The sequence below is a fragment of the Uranotaenia lowii genome, chromosome 2 (assembly GCF_029784155.1).
Source record: "Uranotaenia lowii strain MFRU-FL chromosome 2, ASM2978415v1, whole genome shotgun sequence".
NCBI lineage: Eukaryota > Metazoa > Arthropoda > Insecta > Diptera > Culicidae > Uranotaenia > Uranotaenia lowii.
Genome location: NC_073692.1, coordinates 340,356,791 through 340,370,956, shown reverse-complemented (window position 1 = coordinate 340,370,956; position 14,166 = coordinate 340,356,791). Strand labels below are relative to the sequence as shown.

At 42.3% G+C, this 14,166-nt stretch overlaps 2 protein-coding genes across 2 annotated transcripts in view; both read right to left on the bottom strand.

The window, feature by feature from the left end:
- LOC129743029 (fatty acyl-CoA reductase wat-like) overlaps positions 1 to 8,212 on the bottom strand; it is a 52,934-nt gene extending 44,722 nt beyond the window's left edge. Inside the window, exon 1 of the mRNA XM_055734972.1 lies at positions 7,823 to 8,212. Coding sequence (XP_055590947.1) covers positions 7,823 to 8,137 — 315 coding nt within the window. The 5' untranslated portion in view covers positions 8,138 to 8,212. The remainder of the gene's footprint in view (positions 1 to 7,822) is intronic.
- Positions 8,213 to 11,277: 3,065 nt separating this feature from the next.
- On the bottom strand, positions 11,278 to 14,166 carry LOC129743028 (uncharacterized). The gene is made up of 3 exons (XM_055734971.1): positions 13,132 to 14,166; positions 12,096 to 13,083; positions 11,278 to 12,053 (listed from the first exon to the last, which is right to left on the bottom strand). Exons 1-3 carry the CDS (start codon positions 14,164 to 14,166, stop codon positions 11,278 to 11,280), a joined length of 2,799 nt encoding a protein of 932 aa, XP_055590946.1.

Genomic DNA, 14,166 nt, shown 5'->3' with positions numbered 1-14,166 from the left:
GGTACTCTCGGTAAAGTTTGTGGAAGAAGGAGTGAATGGATGTCGGATGAAACTTGGAGGATGGTCGACGATCGGAGAAAGGCGAAAGTCGGAATTGAGCAGGCATGTACCGGGTCAGCCAAAGCAGCCGCCCGCTTACGATATGCGGAGCTGGAAAAGGCAGTTAAACGAGCTTGTAGACGAGACAAGAGAGCCTGGACAAACTCCCTAGCCGAAGAGGGAGAAAGAGCCGCCGCCAATGGAGATATCCGATTACTTTATGACATTTCTCGCCGCCTCAGTGGTGCAAGGACTAATGCAAGAATGCCGCTAAAAGACCGAGCAGGTCAGTTATTGACCGATCGAACAGATCAGCTCAAACGATGGACTGAGCACTTCGAACAACTCTTCCGAGTCACGAATAGCGATGGCCAACAGAATCTGCAGCTCGAAGCGCCAACAGTGAGTCGCATAAATGGCGTCAACTCGGAAGCGCCTTCGCTGGCTGAAATAGAAGCGGCAATCAAAAACATGAAATCCAACAAAGCACCTGGGATCGATTGCATCCCTGCTGAAATGCTGAAAGCCGACCCTGCCCTATCAGCACAAATGTTGCACCGTCTTTTCGCTGACATCTGGGATACTGCAACATTCCCGGCCGACTGGATGCAGGGTATCCTCGTAAAGGTCCCGAAGAAAGGAGACCTGACAGAGTGCGGTAACTGGCGAGGCATAACGTTGATCTGTACAACCCTCAAAGTACTATGCAAAGTGATTCTGAACAGGATCCAGGAGAAAATAGACGCTACACTCCGACGGCAACAAGCTGGATTCCGATCTCGACGATCATGTGTGGACCACATCACAACGCTACGAATCATACTGGAACAAATCAACGAATTCCAGGACTCTCTTCTGCTGGTGTTCGTTGATTTCGAAAAAGCATTCGACCGACTTAACCATGAAAACATCTGGGCGGCTCTAAGGCGACGAGGGGTCCCAGAGAAACTAGTCCATCTCATCGAAGCACAGTATGAGGCATTTTCGTGCAAGGTCTTGCACGACGGTGTCTTGTCCGAACCAATCCCGGTAACTGCTGGAGTGAGACAAGGATGTATTCTATCACCGCTACTTTTTCTAATCGTAATGGATGAGATTCTGATTGGATCGATTGACTGTGCACCGAACCGAGGATTGCCGTGGAATCCTTCAACAATGGAGCAACTGAACGACCTTGACCTGGCTGACGATATTGTTTTGCTCGCCCAAACACAACCAGATATGCAGAGCAAACTCGACGACCTCACCGAAAGTTCCAAGGCAGCAGGTCTCAAAGTCAATGTCGGAAAGACCAAGTCGATGGAGATCAACACAGGAAATCCCTCCAGTTTCATGGTAGCTGGGCAACAAGTTGAGAAAGTGGAGTGCTTCCAGTATCTTGGTAGCCAGATTACGCCTGATGGTGGTACCAGAAAAGACATCGAAACACGGATCAGAAAGGCCCGATTTGCGTTTGCGAGTCTCCGAAACATCTGGCGGTCACGCCAGATCTCTCTACGAACAAAAATCCGAATCTTCAACTGCAAGTATTTGTAAACCGCTGCCTGCGGAATATCATCCGCGCTTGGTGGCCTGGCAACTGGATCTCGAATGAGGAACTACATCGCCGGTGTCATCAAAAGGCGCTAGAAATCGAGATTCGGGAACGTAAGTGGAGATGGATTGGGCACACGCTGCGGAAAGATGAAAACGAGATTTGCAGAGAGGCGCTAGATTGGAATCCAGAAGGTCATCGAAGAAGAGGCAGACCCAGAAATTCGTGGCGGCGAAGCCTAGCCGCTGAAATCCGAACTGTCGACGAGAATCTTGACTGGGACCAGGTGAAGACGCTGGCTCCGGATCGTCAACAGTGGAGGTCTTTTACCACGGCCCTATGCACCGGAGGATCGGCGCGGGATCATTAAGTAAGTAAGTAAGTAACATTTTTTCCCCTAAATTTTTAAACATATTAAGACTATCTCATAGCTCTAGTTGAATAAATTTTTTGTTGAAATTTTTCTACTATTAACTGAGACATTCAACTGTTACAAAAATTAAACTCGTTACATATTTGCCAATTTGTTCAACCACGAATGATTGTAATTTTTAGACAAAAGTGTCGATAATTTTTCATAAAGCATAAAAAATTATGACTTAATAAATCAATTGATGCAATTGCAGTTTATTCATGTTTTTAAGCTTCTTTAAGCTTTTGCTTTTGACAACTGCTTATAAAACATTTGACATTAATGTTAAAAAGCATAGTGAACAATAAATAAATCAAAACAATGATTGACTTTGTTTGATTTCAATCGAAGTGTACCCCTTAGTGGGTTTTGGATTTAGAAAAAAAAATAAAATAATCCCAAAGTTCCAAATTTTATTTATAATAAGCGATTGAAATAGTATGCATAATTCTTTTCGAATCCTCGTATAATGCCTTTTTACGTTTATGAACATTTATCAGGAAATTTAATACCCAACTTATGATGAGTGGTTCAAAATAAGTCCTTAAGGAATTAAGTAGGACCTATTTTCGACATGGGTATCATTGTTATTAAAATATGCTTTTCTGGTACTTCGAGCTTGCGAACTAGTTTTTAAGTGTTTAAAAATAGCTTTGAACATATTTGTAATTGTTAAATTCATCACAGCTATATAGGAAATCTCTTGAAAGTTGACTTTAATAATGGCACATCCTCCTGAAATGGATTTGAAAAAAAAAACTTTCGTTATATTGATCAACAGTCAACAGCCTGAAGCGATTAATTTTTCGGAACATTTAGCGGATCATATTAGCGAGTAACTTTGAACACGTTGGCGGCGCAGATTTTTCAGTTAGCGATGCCGAACACTGTAATAAACAGATGTCTGCTCATGTGTGTATAGTCCTTATAGGGGAGATAAGGGCATAACGAGCACCCAGGGCAAAATAAGCACTCCATTTTTCTACAAAAGTACGTATTTTCTTATACAAATTTTCATGAGGATTTGTTTCGTACTACCTATAGTATCAATTTTTTTAACCAAAAAAGAAATATCCATTTCATCTTTACAGAAATATTAAATTATAACCAGGTAGGTTCTCAAGAGACGAAAATACTATTATTTTTGAGCACCACCAAATGAGCTTTTATGACCTTTAAATCATCTTGATCTGAAATGTACGCACTGCAACGTGGTTTACACATTGTTTCATCATAAAATTTTTGATTTTTCACTTTAATTTGTTGACCTGGGGCGAACATTGTTACATTATACGGCTAGTAGCATCATCTGCCAAACAAAACACCAGAAACATAATGTATGAGCGGCTTGTGATATAGCTCAGTTGGCAAGTCTGTTGTTTCCTGAGCCGATGTCCGCGAGTTCGAGCCCAAGAGTAAACATCGAAAACAGTTGTACCGGATAGTTTTTCAATAACGATCCGCCAACTGCAACGTTGATAAAGTCGCGAATGCCATAAAGATGGTAAAACGACTATAATCGAAACAAAAAAAAATATGTATGAGCATGTGTTAATTGTTTGAATTCTACAAACAGACATGGATAATTTTGTTATTGCTTTGTTTGATGAATATAAGCCTCACCGTTTAGTGCAAAATGCATCGATCATGATTGATTAATGAAAAAAAATCACCTTGACAAGGAATTGAACTCGAGTCTACTGTTTACCTCTCCGACATCTTACCGATAGGCCCAATCGTCAGATAAAACAAGTCAAGCTGTAACTCTATTATTCAGTTGACTCCATCGAGTCGAATTCGCTGATAGATTCTTCGGCAGAAAACGATCATCTTGCCTTGATTAATGGTGCTCATACTGCCTCAGGGGGGGGGGGGGGTTCTTATTATGCCCCTACAGTGACTGGTTTTCAGCTTTTGGCAAAAAGTTTTGAAATGAATTTTTAAACGGTTTTACCTACTTTTTCAATTTTCATCCAATTAGGCAATAGACTATTTGAGTGTCTGAACACGAAAAAATGTCTGAGCTTGAGATTTAAGAGTGAATTCCGCAGGAAGTAAGCCAAATTTCTGATTTGCTTGATAACACCTATTTTTAAAAACCTTTAAGGTCAAGTAGGTAATTTTCCGATACTACGGTAAAAATTTTACTTGACAAAAATCTCCACGGGGGGGGGGGGATATAAACCCCTAAACCTCCCCAAAATCAAATCAAATAACAAAAGTCTCATTTCGTTTAAAATAATCAAGTCCGAACATGCATTTCTGAAATTTGTAAAAAAAAATTCTGGGGTATTAGGGTTAAAACAGCCATAACTCCATTTTTCAATGCGTGCGGTGGCTCAAAGAGTCTTCATTCGATTTCGCGAGAAAAAAATCGCACTAGATAGGGATCATTTTTCTGAAAATTTTCATGTTCGAATATGGAAAACTTTCTCTTTACTATATTAAAAATACAGAGGAATTGAGGGTAAAACAGTCATTACTCCATTTAACGATGCGTGCGGTGGCTTAAATAGCCTTCAAATCACACAAGATATATCTGATTTGGTTCAAAATTTTGAAGTTCGAACTTACTGATTTCATTTTTAATTGAAAAATATTGGGGAATTAAGGGTAAAATCAGTCATAGGTCCATTTTTCAAAGCGTGTGGTAGCTAAAACAGCCTTCATTCGATTCGTTGAAGAAAAGATAGGTCAATTTTTGTTAAAAAAATTTTAGTCCAAACAACTGTTTTCCGGGATTGTTAACATAATATATGGGAATCAGGGGTTAGAATGGCACTATATTTCCGTTTGTTAGCTCGTGCGACATCTGAAACTATGTCCAATCGATTTCCGGACATTTTCGCTAAAGAAAAGTATATTTTCATAGATCTCGTTCACGTAAGAGGGAAGATATTGAATTTCTTTGCGGTTTATACACTTTTTTCTCGTTGTGCATTGGGTATCAGTCTGACTCCAATACATTGGAATGTGCGCTCTAGGCGGAAATTGACAGAGGAGCTGTGCGTACTTGGGTCAGATAAAACGAGTATTCATAGAAGAAAAATCAAACAAAAATTATTAATCAACATTTAACTATTTTCAACATCCTTTATTCAGCATGTCGATGTTGTTGTATGATTATTTAAGAGGGTTTTTAGCTATCAACATTTACTCTATCTTAAAGACTTATGTCCGTGTACATTAAATTTGCTTGAAAAAACTTTTACTTATTAAAAACTTCACAAGGTTTTCCATGGACTCAATTCAATCAAAAATTATTTCATCAAGGTTTTCACCAAACTTGAACTATTTTCTTGAATCATCGTATGATTTGAATTTCTCCAGGAGATGTTCAACGGACAACGAAATTTTGCATGGGATGCAACTAGGTGCAGGATGTTTTGCTATCAGGTATTCATGAGTCAATCGGGTGTGTCCTATACTGATCTTCTCGGTTTGATTTTAATCAGTTTTCTATTTTTAAAGTGTTGGACAAATATTTTTTTCACATTACAGGTACACAAATTGTTTGAAGATCCACGTTTGTAAATCTTGTTTATTTTAAATGGCTCAAAATATTTGGAAATCTTCTATCATAAGAAATTTTGCATTTCTATCCTGCAAGCTTGAAAATGGTAAAACTAGTAATTTATTATACATCGGACTGAACACAATGACCAATCAAAACTATGTTTGTAAATCATTTGTGTCAAAAGAATTGAGATACAAAAAATAGTGTACTGTAAATTCAAATAACATGACATGGCGTTTTTTTTCGCTCTACTAATAATTCCAATAATTTCCGTATTTTAATCCAATGAATCTAAATAAATTAAAATTTAGTGGTATCAATCTGTGGCCGGATATTCACAGCAGGTATGGCCACCGAGATAAGTGCTCCAAGTTTGAGGAAATGGTCTTTCGGAGAGGTTTATTTGCCTCATGGAGTCGAAAGAACCTTGCTTGATTGCGGTGTTGTTGTTCGTGTCGGTACTTGGATATCGTTTTTCATTCAATGGCCCTGAAGTGATTGTTTAAAAAAAATATGTTAGGGATGTTTAAATTTGGTCTTGTTGAACCCCACGATTTCAATGCTATGTTTATCTGTAAATTTGCGCTCGTAGTGCCGGATCCTTCTGTTACAAAAAGTGTCAAATTGTATGGTTCTGGGATTTGGGATAGAAAGATTATGTTGTCTAAGTGAAAGGGATAGAGAAGTGACCTAATCCTGTGAAATTGTTGTGAAAAAACTCAAACAGCCAAACTAAGTTGACAACAAGCTTATACAAATTGCCTTATGAATATTTTGTCCTCCGAGCTAGGGGGGAAAATTGGATTGCTTCGATTGGAAAATGTTAGAAGATTCAACACTGTTGACGAGAAACTTTGGTGAGATTGTTTCATGTTTCATTCATTATATCATTCATCAATTCTATTTGCCATGTAGGATTTCCTCAAATGCATCCTTCCCGTTCCTATCTGAAACAGCTTTATGGGTCGTATGAGTTCTCTGCACCTAAAGAGTTATTTTACTGTTTCAGATTTTCCCTACCATGATTACATTGACTTGTCGCGATGTGCATAATGGTACCACACTAATCTTCAAAATCATCTTTTGAAATGAGAATTGAATCCAGATTCTCATTTTGGCATCTTCTGCTGGTTTTCATTATTAGTTGTACCATGTGTATCAGCCAATGCAAGATGTGTGTAGTCACCCTTTGCTATGCTATGCTATGCTATGTAAATTCAAATAACATGACATTTTTTTATTTTAGATTTTAGATTTTCGTTATATTGATCAACTGTAAACAGACTGAAGCGATTAATTTTTCGGCATATTCAGCGGTTTATATTAGCGATCGCCAACTTTAAACACGTTGGCGGCGCTGGTTTTTCAGTTAGCGATGCCTAGCACTGCATAAAACAGATGTCTGCTCATGTGTGTAGATATAGTCCTTATATACATATTTGATGGAATATTTGATAACATCAGTATTCTGCTTAATAAGCACGTATAGCCTACTTCACCCCTATATGGCTGTCATGGTGGGTACTCACTAATTTATGATTTTTACGTCAAATTGCCAAATTTTTTCATCAAAACGAACTTTCAAACGTTTTTTGGATCTGTAAAATTTTTCAATTATTTGGCTTTTGTTACTTCTCAAGAATTTTTATGACAATACACGTATTTCGGTTGAATTTTTTTTTTCTGATATTTCTCGGTTTTTTAGTTGCACGTTTTGAAATTCAATGCCCAGATTTAACTATGATTTTCGGTGAAAATGTATCGATTTGCCCGGCCCGGATAATTTCAGCAGAAATCTGGAATGCTTGATTTACCATAATCTTAAAAATCGAATTTGTAATCACTGTCTAATGAAGCAAGTTGCTTCGAATTAATCTATAAAGTTCAGGGGAGTTGATTAATTTATTATATATCCTTCAACTGAATCCAACGGCCACATTGCTATGTCATGTCACCCCGTAACAATATAATTTATCATTCATGTGATGTCCTTTTACCTAATGATTACACGACATCGTTTAATGGAAAGCACAAATTTTAATGAAGCAAACCTTTACTTAAGTATTCTTATAACAATGTACGAAAACCCAATTAGCTGATAATAGCTTATTGAGTTGATTCCATGAAATTCAAAACTTTTCATCAGTGTGAACATTTTTTTTTTTTGAAAATAAAGCCCACACTCTTCTAAAGGAAGTGTGTACTCCTGGCAAAATTTAAACGTTTCTAAAAAAATCACAAGGTATTTTTGTCGCCTCCCACCAGCGCAAAAAGCTCCTCAAATAAAAGTGTATACACACATCTGGAAATCCCAACCCACCGCATCATCCAGCAGCTTCCGCAACCGGTCCTGGGCACTTAGATCGTCTTTTTTCCGAATCATCAAAAACACTTTCCGGACATTCAAACAGCGAAGCACTTTTTCCAGCAGAACTTTGCCCAAAAATCCCGTCCCCCCAGTGATCAGCACGGTCGAGTCCTGGTACATGGCCAATATCTGATTCAGGGGCGGCGTGCTTAAATCCGGTTCCTCAGCTGCTGCCGGTTCTCCTGATATGGAGTCGGTTTCATTGGGCCGGAAACAAATAGGACTGTTTCCTCTTGCTTTGGCTCCACGTGGCCCATCGGATTCCATTGTTGATTGTGTGTTTCCTTCCTTTTACCCGACTAAGCAACGACCGCTTTTCCACTGTGACTGGTCCGATTGAAGTACCCGTATCAAACTGGTTATGGTGTCCGGTTCAGGCAATGTACCATGGCCAACAATTGCAAATTATAGTTCAATAAATACACTCTCAAACTACTATCATGAGGGTCGTTTTTCTTTGTCGTAACTCGGTAGGACCGAAACAGCTCTTTGAGTAATGTATTAAAGGATATATGGACACCAACAAAAAAAAAACTAATACCGAGAGTGGGAAAACTCTTCCCTTCCACAGGCCAGCTCGAATCCAAAGGGTCAAGCAAACATGTGGGGAATTTTCCACAACGTTACGGATATGAAGCTTGTTCATTATTTAATGAGCCGTCTGATTCCTGGCTAATAAGGGGTCGTCGACGGTTGTTTTCAACAGTTGTAATGGGTAAAAGTAGGTGAATAAAATTGAACCTATACATTCGTTGTACGGCTGCTGTCATGAGGAACCTACTAGTTCTTTGTGTGTGATTTGGCTGGCAGTGGTGGTCAAACGTTGGTTAATGAGAACGTGTTTAGGAATGTTAAACAGGAATTACTTCGGAGAAACCATTTTATAGGAAAAGTTTGCTCAAAACTCAAATCAAACTTTAAATATATACAATAGCTGACCAGGTATAAATTGCTGCACTTCCAAACATTAACTAAAGTAGTGATTTTTTTTCAAATTTGCATTAAGTTGTACAATATTTTGAATTAAATTATAATATGATTCAGATGTGTGGCTGACCCCATACACCCAAACTACGGGTTGTGGTCATATCACCTCTTGTCTTACAACTCCGATTCTCAATTTTCCCGTGTTGTTAGCTGAGGTGCGAGGTAGGAGTTAACTGAGATAGCTCCATACGCGTCTGCTCTTGATGTGAGGGTCGGCTTGTGGAGAGCTAGAGCAACAACGTCCTGGTGGTGTTCGGCACCCAAAACAGCAACATCACGACGGTCCTCCGTCGTCCTCCGGTCCTCCGGGATAAGCTGCGGGACTTGCGAGCCCGTGACTGCAAAAAAAAAAATACAAGCAACGAACAATGAACAACAAATTTCGGATAGAAATCGGCAAAGACCCACGCGACGAAAAGAGAACAGCGATTGGAGACTTGGAAAATGAAACTGTCGATAACTAAATTCCAAGGGCAGTACCCACGTGCTCTCCAACGAATTGAAGAACCGCAAATTCGACATCGTAGTGCTGCAAGGGCTGAAATGGCTCCAGAGTACGAACATTCCAAGAGGGTCACACCATCTACTGGAGCTGCGGCAACACACATGAGCTCGGAACAGCTTTTAAAGTGATGAGGAAGATGAAGAAGCGTGTGATCGGGTGGTGCCCGATCGATCAACGAATGTTATGGTTGAGAATCAAGGGCCGCTTCTACAACATTAACATCATCAACGTTCACAGCCCTCCCCTCGAAAGTACCGGGGATGACAAAGATGAATTCTACGAGCAGCTGGAATGTGGATACGACCACTGCCCAAACATGATATAAAGATCGTCATCGGGGATTTGACCGCTCGGGTCAGCCAGGAAAAAGGCATATAAACTGACATTTGGAAGGTTCAGCGTGCACCAGCTGATCAAAGAAAACGGCCTCAGACTAATGAATTTCACCGCCTCCAAACGAATAGCCGTACGTAGTACTTTTTTTCAGCACCGCCTCCCATACAATTACAACTGGAGATCACCGAACCAAACGCAATCACAGATCGACCACGTAGTGATAGACAGTCAACACTTCTCGGACATCATCGAAGTCAGATCCTGTCGAGGGACCAACATTGAAGATGCGTCCAAAGCTATCCGTAATGAACAACATACGCAACTGATGCCTGCCTCGGTTAAATATCGTACGACTGAAGCAACCTGATGTTGCGGCAGACTACGGGCAATCGCTCGATGCAGCGCTGCTGGCAGAGGGTGAACTTTACGAAGCCTCTCTCGAGGACTGTTGAGATACCATCAAGACAGCCATCAACAGCGATGCGGAGAACGTCATCGGGCATGTGGAACGAACTCGATGGAACGACTGTTTGGACAAAGAGTGAAGGAAGGTGATGGACGAAGGGAACGCCACGCAGGCAGCAGTAGTACAAAGAAGCTCCCGGCAATACGTGGAAAATCACGACAGCGGAAGAGGCAGGTCTGAATTTTCCAGGAGAAGAAGCATCGCCCGAAGAGCTGCAGGAGCTGCATCGTTCCACGAGAACACGAAAGTCCTATCAGAAATTCAACGCATTCCGCAAAGCAAGCCGAAATGAGCCGCGATAAGGACGGTTGCATCCTGACGGATAACCGTAAGGTGATCAAAGTGTGGAAGCAGCACTTCGATGAACATATGAACGGCACACTTAAAAGACCAAGAAGGTGAGGAATGATACATCTCCAGCCAACAACGATGTGAAGCCACTTCCAACTATGAGTGAAGATAAGAAAGCCATTCACCTGCTGAATAGCAACTGGAAAGGATGGCATCACAGCTGAACTCATCAAAATGGTCCTGGACAAGTTGGCTGATTGCCTACCGGTTGATGGTCCGGATCTGGGACACAGAACAACTACCGGAGGAATGGAAGAAAGGGTTAATATGCACCATCTACAAGAAGGGCGACAAATTGGACTGTGAGAACAACCGAGCGATCACTGTCACAAATTTCGCCTACAAAGCGTTGTCCCGAATTCTACTCCGACCGCGACGCCTTAAGCCACAAGCAAACAGGTTCGTGGGAGGTCAATAGGCCGGCTTCATAGAGGGACGGTCAACGACGAACCATATCTTCACATTACGGTAAATCCTCCAAAAATGCCGTGAACATCAAGTACTTACGCACCATCTATTCATCGACTTCAAAGCCGCCAACGACACGGTCGACCGTGACGATCTATGAAAAACCATGAACAAAAACGGATTTTCCGGGAAGCTGACCAGACTGATCAAGGGGACATTGGGTGGAACGGGATTTCGGGTGAATTGTCGATTTTTTTTTAAATCACGCAGAGGCCTTCGACAAGGCGCTGGTCTATCCTGCATAATGTTCAACGTGGCGCTTGAAGGTGTTATTCGACGAGCGGTGGGTGAAATCTACCACAAACTGAAACCACAGAAAAAACCACTTCGAAGGAAAAGGTACGGCCCCAACCAAGAACCCTCGCTCGAAAGATTTGGAAGACGACCCCATTTGGTGAGCGAATCTGCTACATTCAGCTTGGTTGGAACGTAACGCCAGTCCGTCAACTTGGAGAGACTCAGAATTTCTCCGATCCTGAAGCCGACGAAGGGTTGATAACGACGTTGATCAGATTGAATCCAGGAGAGAACGGTTTGAGAATCGCTCCAGAAATAAGTTTGGCCTGTAGGAAGGGAATGATTGTTCCTGACAGCGAGACTCAGGTTCGCCCCCAAAACTGCTGCCTTCAATTCGAGCCGTAGAATGGAAAGTTGTTTAATCGGTGGCACTTTCGATCGAGCCACCACCAACGAACATTTTACGTTGTCCTCTACGCAAATCCTCAGATACGCAACGCATCCAAAAGCATTTTCCCCAGCGTCTGTAAAAATGTGGAGCTGAATTTGGCCAAATTGGTCAGAAGGTGTCGACCCAAAGTGACATCTTGGAATCCGAACACCCTCCACTAGAAGAGAAAACATTGCGACCCACTGTCGCCACTTTTCTAAACACTCGCCGCCGATTTGCTGGTCCCATTCGCAACCCGCTCGCCACAGATCCTGCATGAGCATCTTTCCAAGCACTGTAAAGGGTGCCAACAGTCCTATCGGATCAAACAAAGACATGACCGTGCTAAGGACTTCACGCTTCTTCGGTGGGGCTGCATCAGTGGCCGCTACGTTTGTAGGTACTGCAAAAGAAAATTCATCGTTCTGTGTATCTCACATGATGCCGAGAACCCGTTCATAGTGTGTCGCTTTATCTCGGTTCAAATAGATGGACTCTCTGGAGCCACCGTCAACACCCAAGCTTCGAAGAACTTCAGTGGAATTAGAAGTAAAGTTGGTGATTTCGAATCCACCTTTCGAGTGAATCAAACGTACCTCTTTGGCCCGCGCGATAGTTTCCTCTTCGGTGTCGAAGCTGTCAAAGTAGTCGTCGACGTAATGCCGGTGAACTATGGCTGCTGCTGCTGCTGGATAACTAGTAGAGAACTGCTGGGCGTTGAGGTTCTTGATGTATTGCGCCGAGCATGGAGAACTGGCAGCGCCGAAGGTGGCCACATCCATGACGAACACAGTAGGATGATCATCTTGTGGAAAACGGAAAAGAAACCTTTGCGCCTGCTTATCTGCATCTCGTATGCTGAGCTGGTAGTACATTTCTTTTATGTCACCTCCCACGGCAACTCGAGGCTCTGGAAATTTGCTGATGACTGCTGGAAGCGATGCCAGTAGATCAGGGCCTTTGAGCAGGTATGAATTGAGGAAAACACCTTGGGACTTGGCCGCTGCATCCCACACCAAGCGTACCTTATGTGGTTTCTTCGGATTGAGTACTACATTTAGCGGAAGATACCACACGGAAAAGGGATTGGTATTCAACAGTTCCTCTTTCGTGGCCTTGTGGCAGTAACCTTTGGTCAGGTAATATTCGATCTGTTGGTTGATATTATGTTGCAGGTGTGGTTCTCGGTTGAACCGTCTCTCGAGGCTCCTCAGCCTATTCGAAGCCATTGGATAGCTATCTGGAAACACGGGTTCTTGTCTCCAGATGAGCCCCGTTTCAAAGCGATTGCCTACACGAACGTTTGTCGATTCTAGGATGTCCCGGGCTCTGCGAATTTCCTCGGATTCCATAGACTGCCCAAACGGTGAAGGCAACTCCTCCTGAGCGTACTGCTCCGCCATCAGATCGTGAAGTTCCCGATTATTCAAATTCTGAAGCAGATGGTGATTGAAGTAGCTATGTCGCAATTACGATCTCACATCGGGACCGTAGATTGTCCAACCCAGCGCTGAGCGCACGGCAATCGGTTCTCCCGGGGCACCAATCTTGGACTCCAGAGGGGCGAATAAGTGTAGGTTGTCAAGACCGATGAGAACTCTGGGAACCTCCATCTTGGTGCTTGTCAAAGGAACTCCGTTTAAGTGTCGATACTTTTCTACGATGTTTCCGTAACTCGCCTTCTGCAACGGCAGCTTCAGTTCTCCCACGGTATGGGCGGATGACAGCATGAAATTCCGTCGAGAATCTACCGAGGATATCAGCAGGTCGATTTTTACTGAATTCTCTTCGTTCCGCTTGACATTTCCTGTCCACAAGATGCCCAGGGGTTCCGAAATACCCTTGACGCCCAACGGATCAGCTAACGAGCACTCAACGAGTGTTGTTGAAGCTCCCTCATCCAGGAACGCCAACGTTTCGACTGCATTTCCCCCATTGTACAGAGTAATCGGTATCATTCGAAAGATTACTGACTGATCTCGCTTATGATGTGGATTACACTCAGCGACGGTGACGTTGACGGCTTTTTCATTGCAGTGTAACAGCGTATGGTGTGCTCCTCTGCAGCTTCGTATCTCGCACCGGACCTTGAAAGTGCACTTCATTTTACCATGGTCGCTCAGGCAAAGGTTGCACAACTCCAGCCTGTCAACCGACTTTCGACGTTCGAACAACGAGATTGATGCGAAATCATCACAGAATCTCAGTTTGTGATCTGTGTGATTGCACATCGGGCATGGTCTTCTGGATTTAAGAGACGTCGTATTCTGCGTAGCCGGAAACACTTTAACGTCGTGGGTATTAACTCGCTCTTTCCTTTTATGCCGGGTTCTTCCTTCATCCATTGTGGTTTTCTGCTCTCCCTTGAAATCGGCCAGTTCAGAAACTTCCGACACGATTCCATTCATAAAATCGGCGAACATACAGAGTGGAAGGCCAATCTTACCTCTCTTAAAACGTATCCACTCCAGCTGATATTCGTATGGTAGCTTGTTCACCAGTTCCGAAACGAGCAT

Excerpts from the sequence above, each read along its gene's own strand:
- LOC129743028 (XM_055734971.1), bottom strand. The coding sequence starts at position 14,166 with ATGCTCGTTTCGGAACTGGTGAACAAGCTACCATACGAATATCAGCTG. Across the intron at positions 13,084-13,131 it reads GGACAATCTACGGTCCCGAT|AATTTGAATAATCGGGAACT; the intron begins GTGAGATCGTAA and ends CATCTGCTTCAG. Across the intron at positions 12,054-12,095 it reads ACACTATGAACGGGTTCTCG|TACCTACAAACGTAGCGGCC; the intron begins GCATCATGTGAG and ends TTTCTTTTGCAG.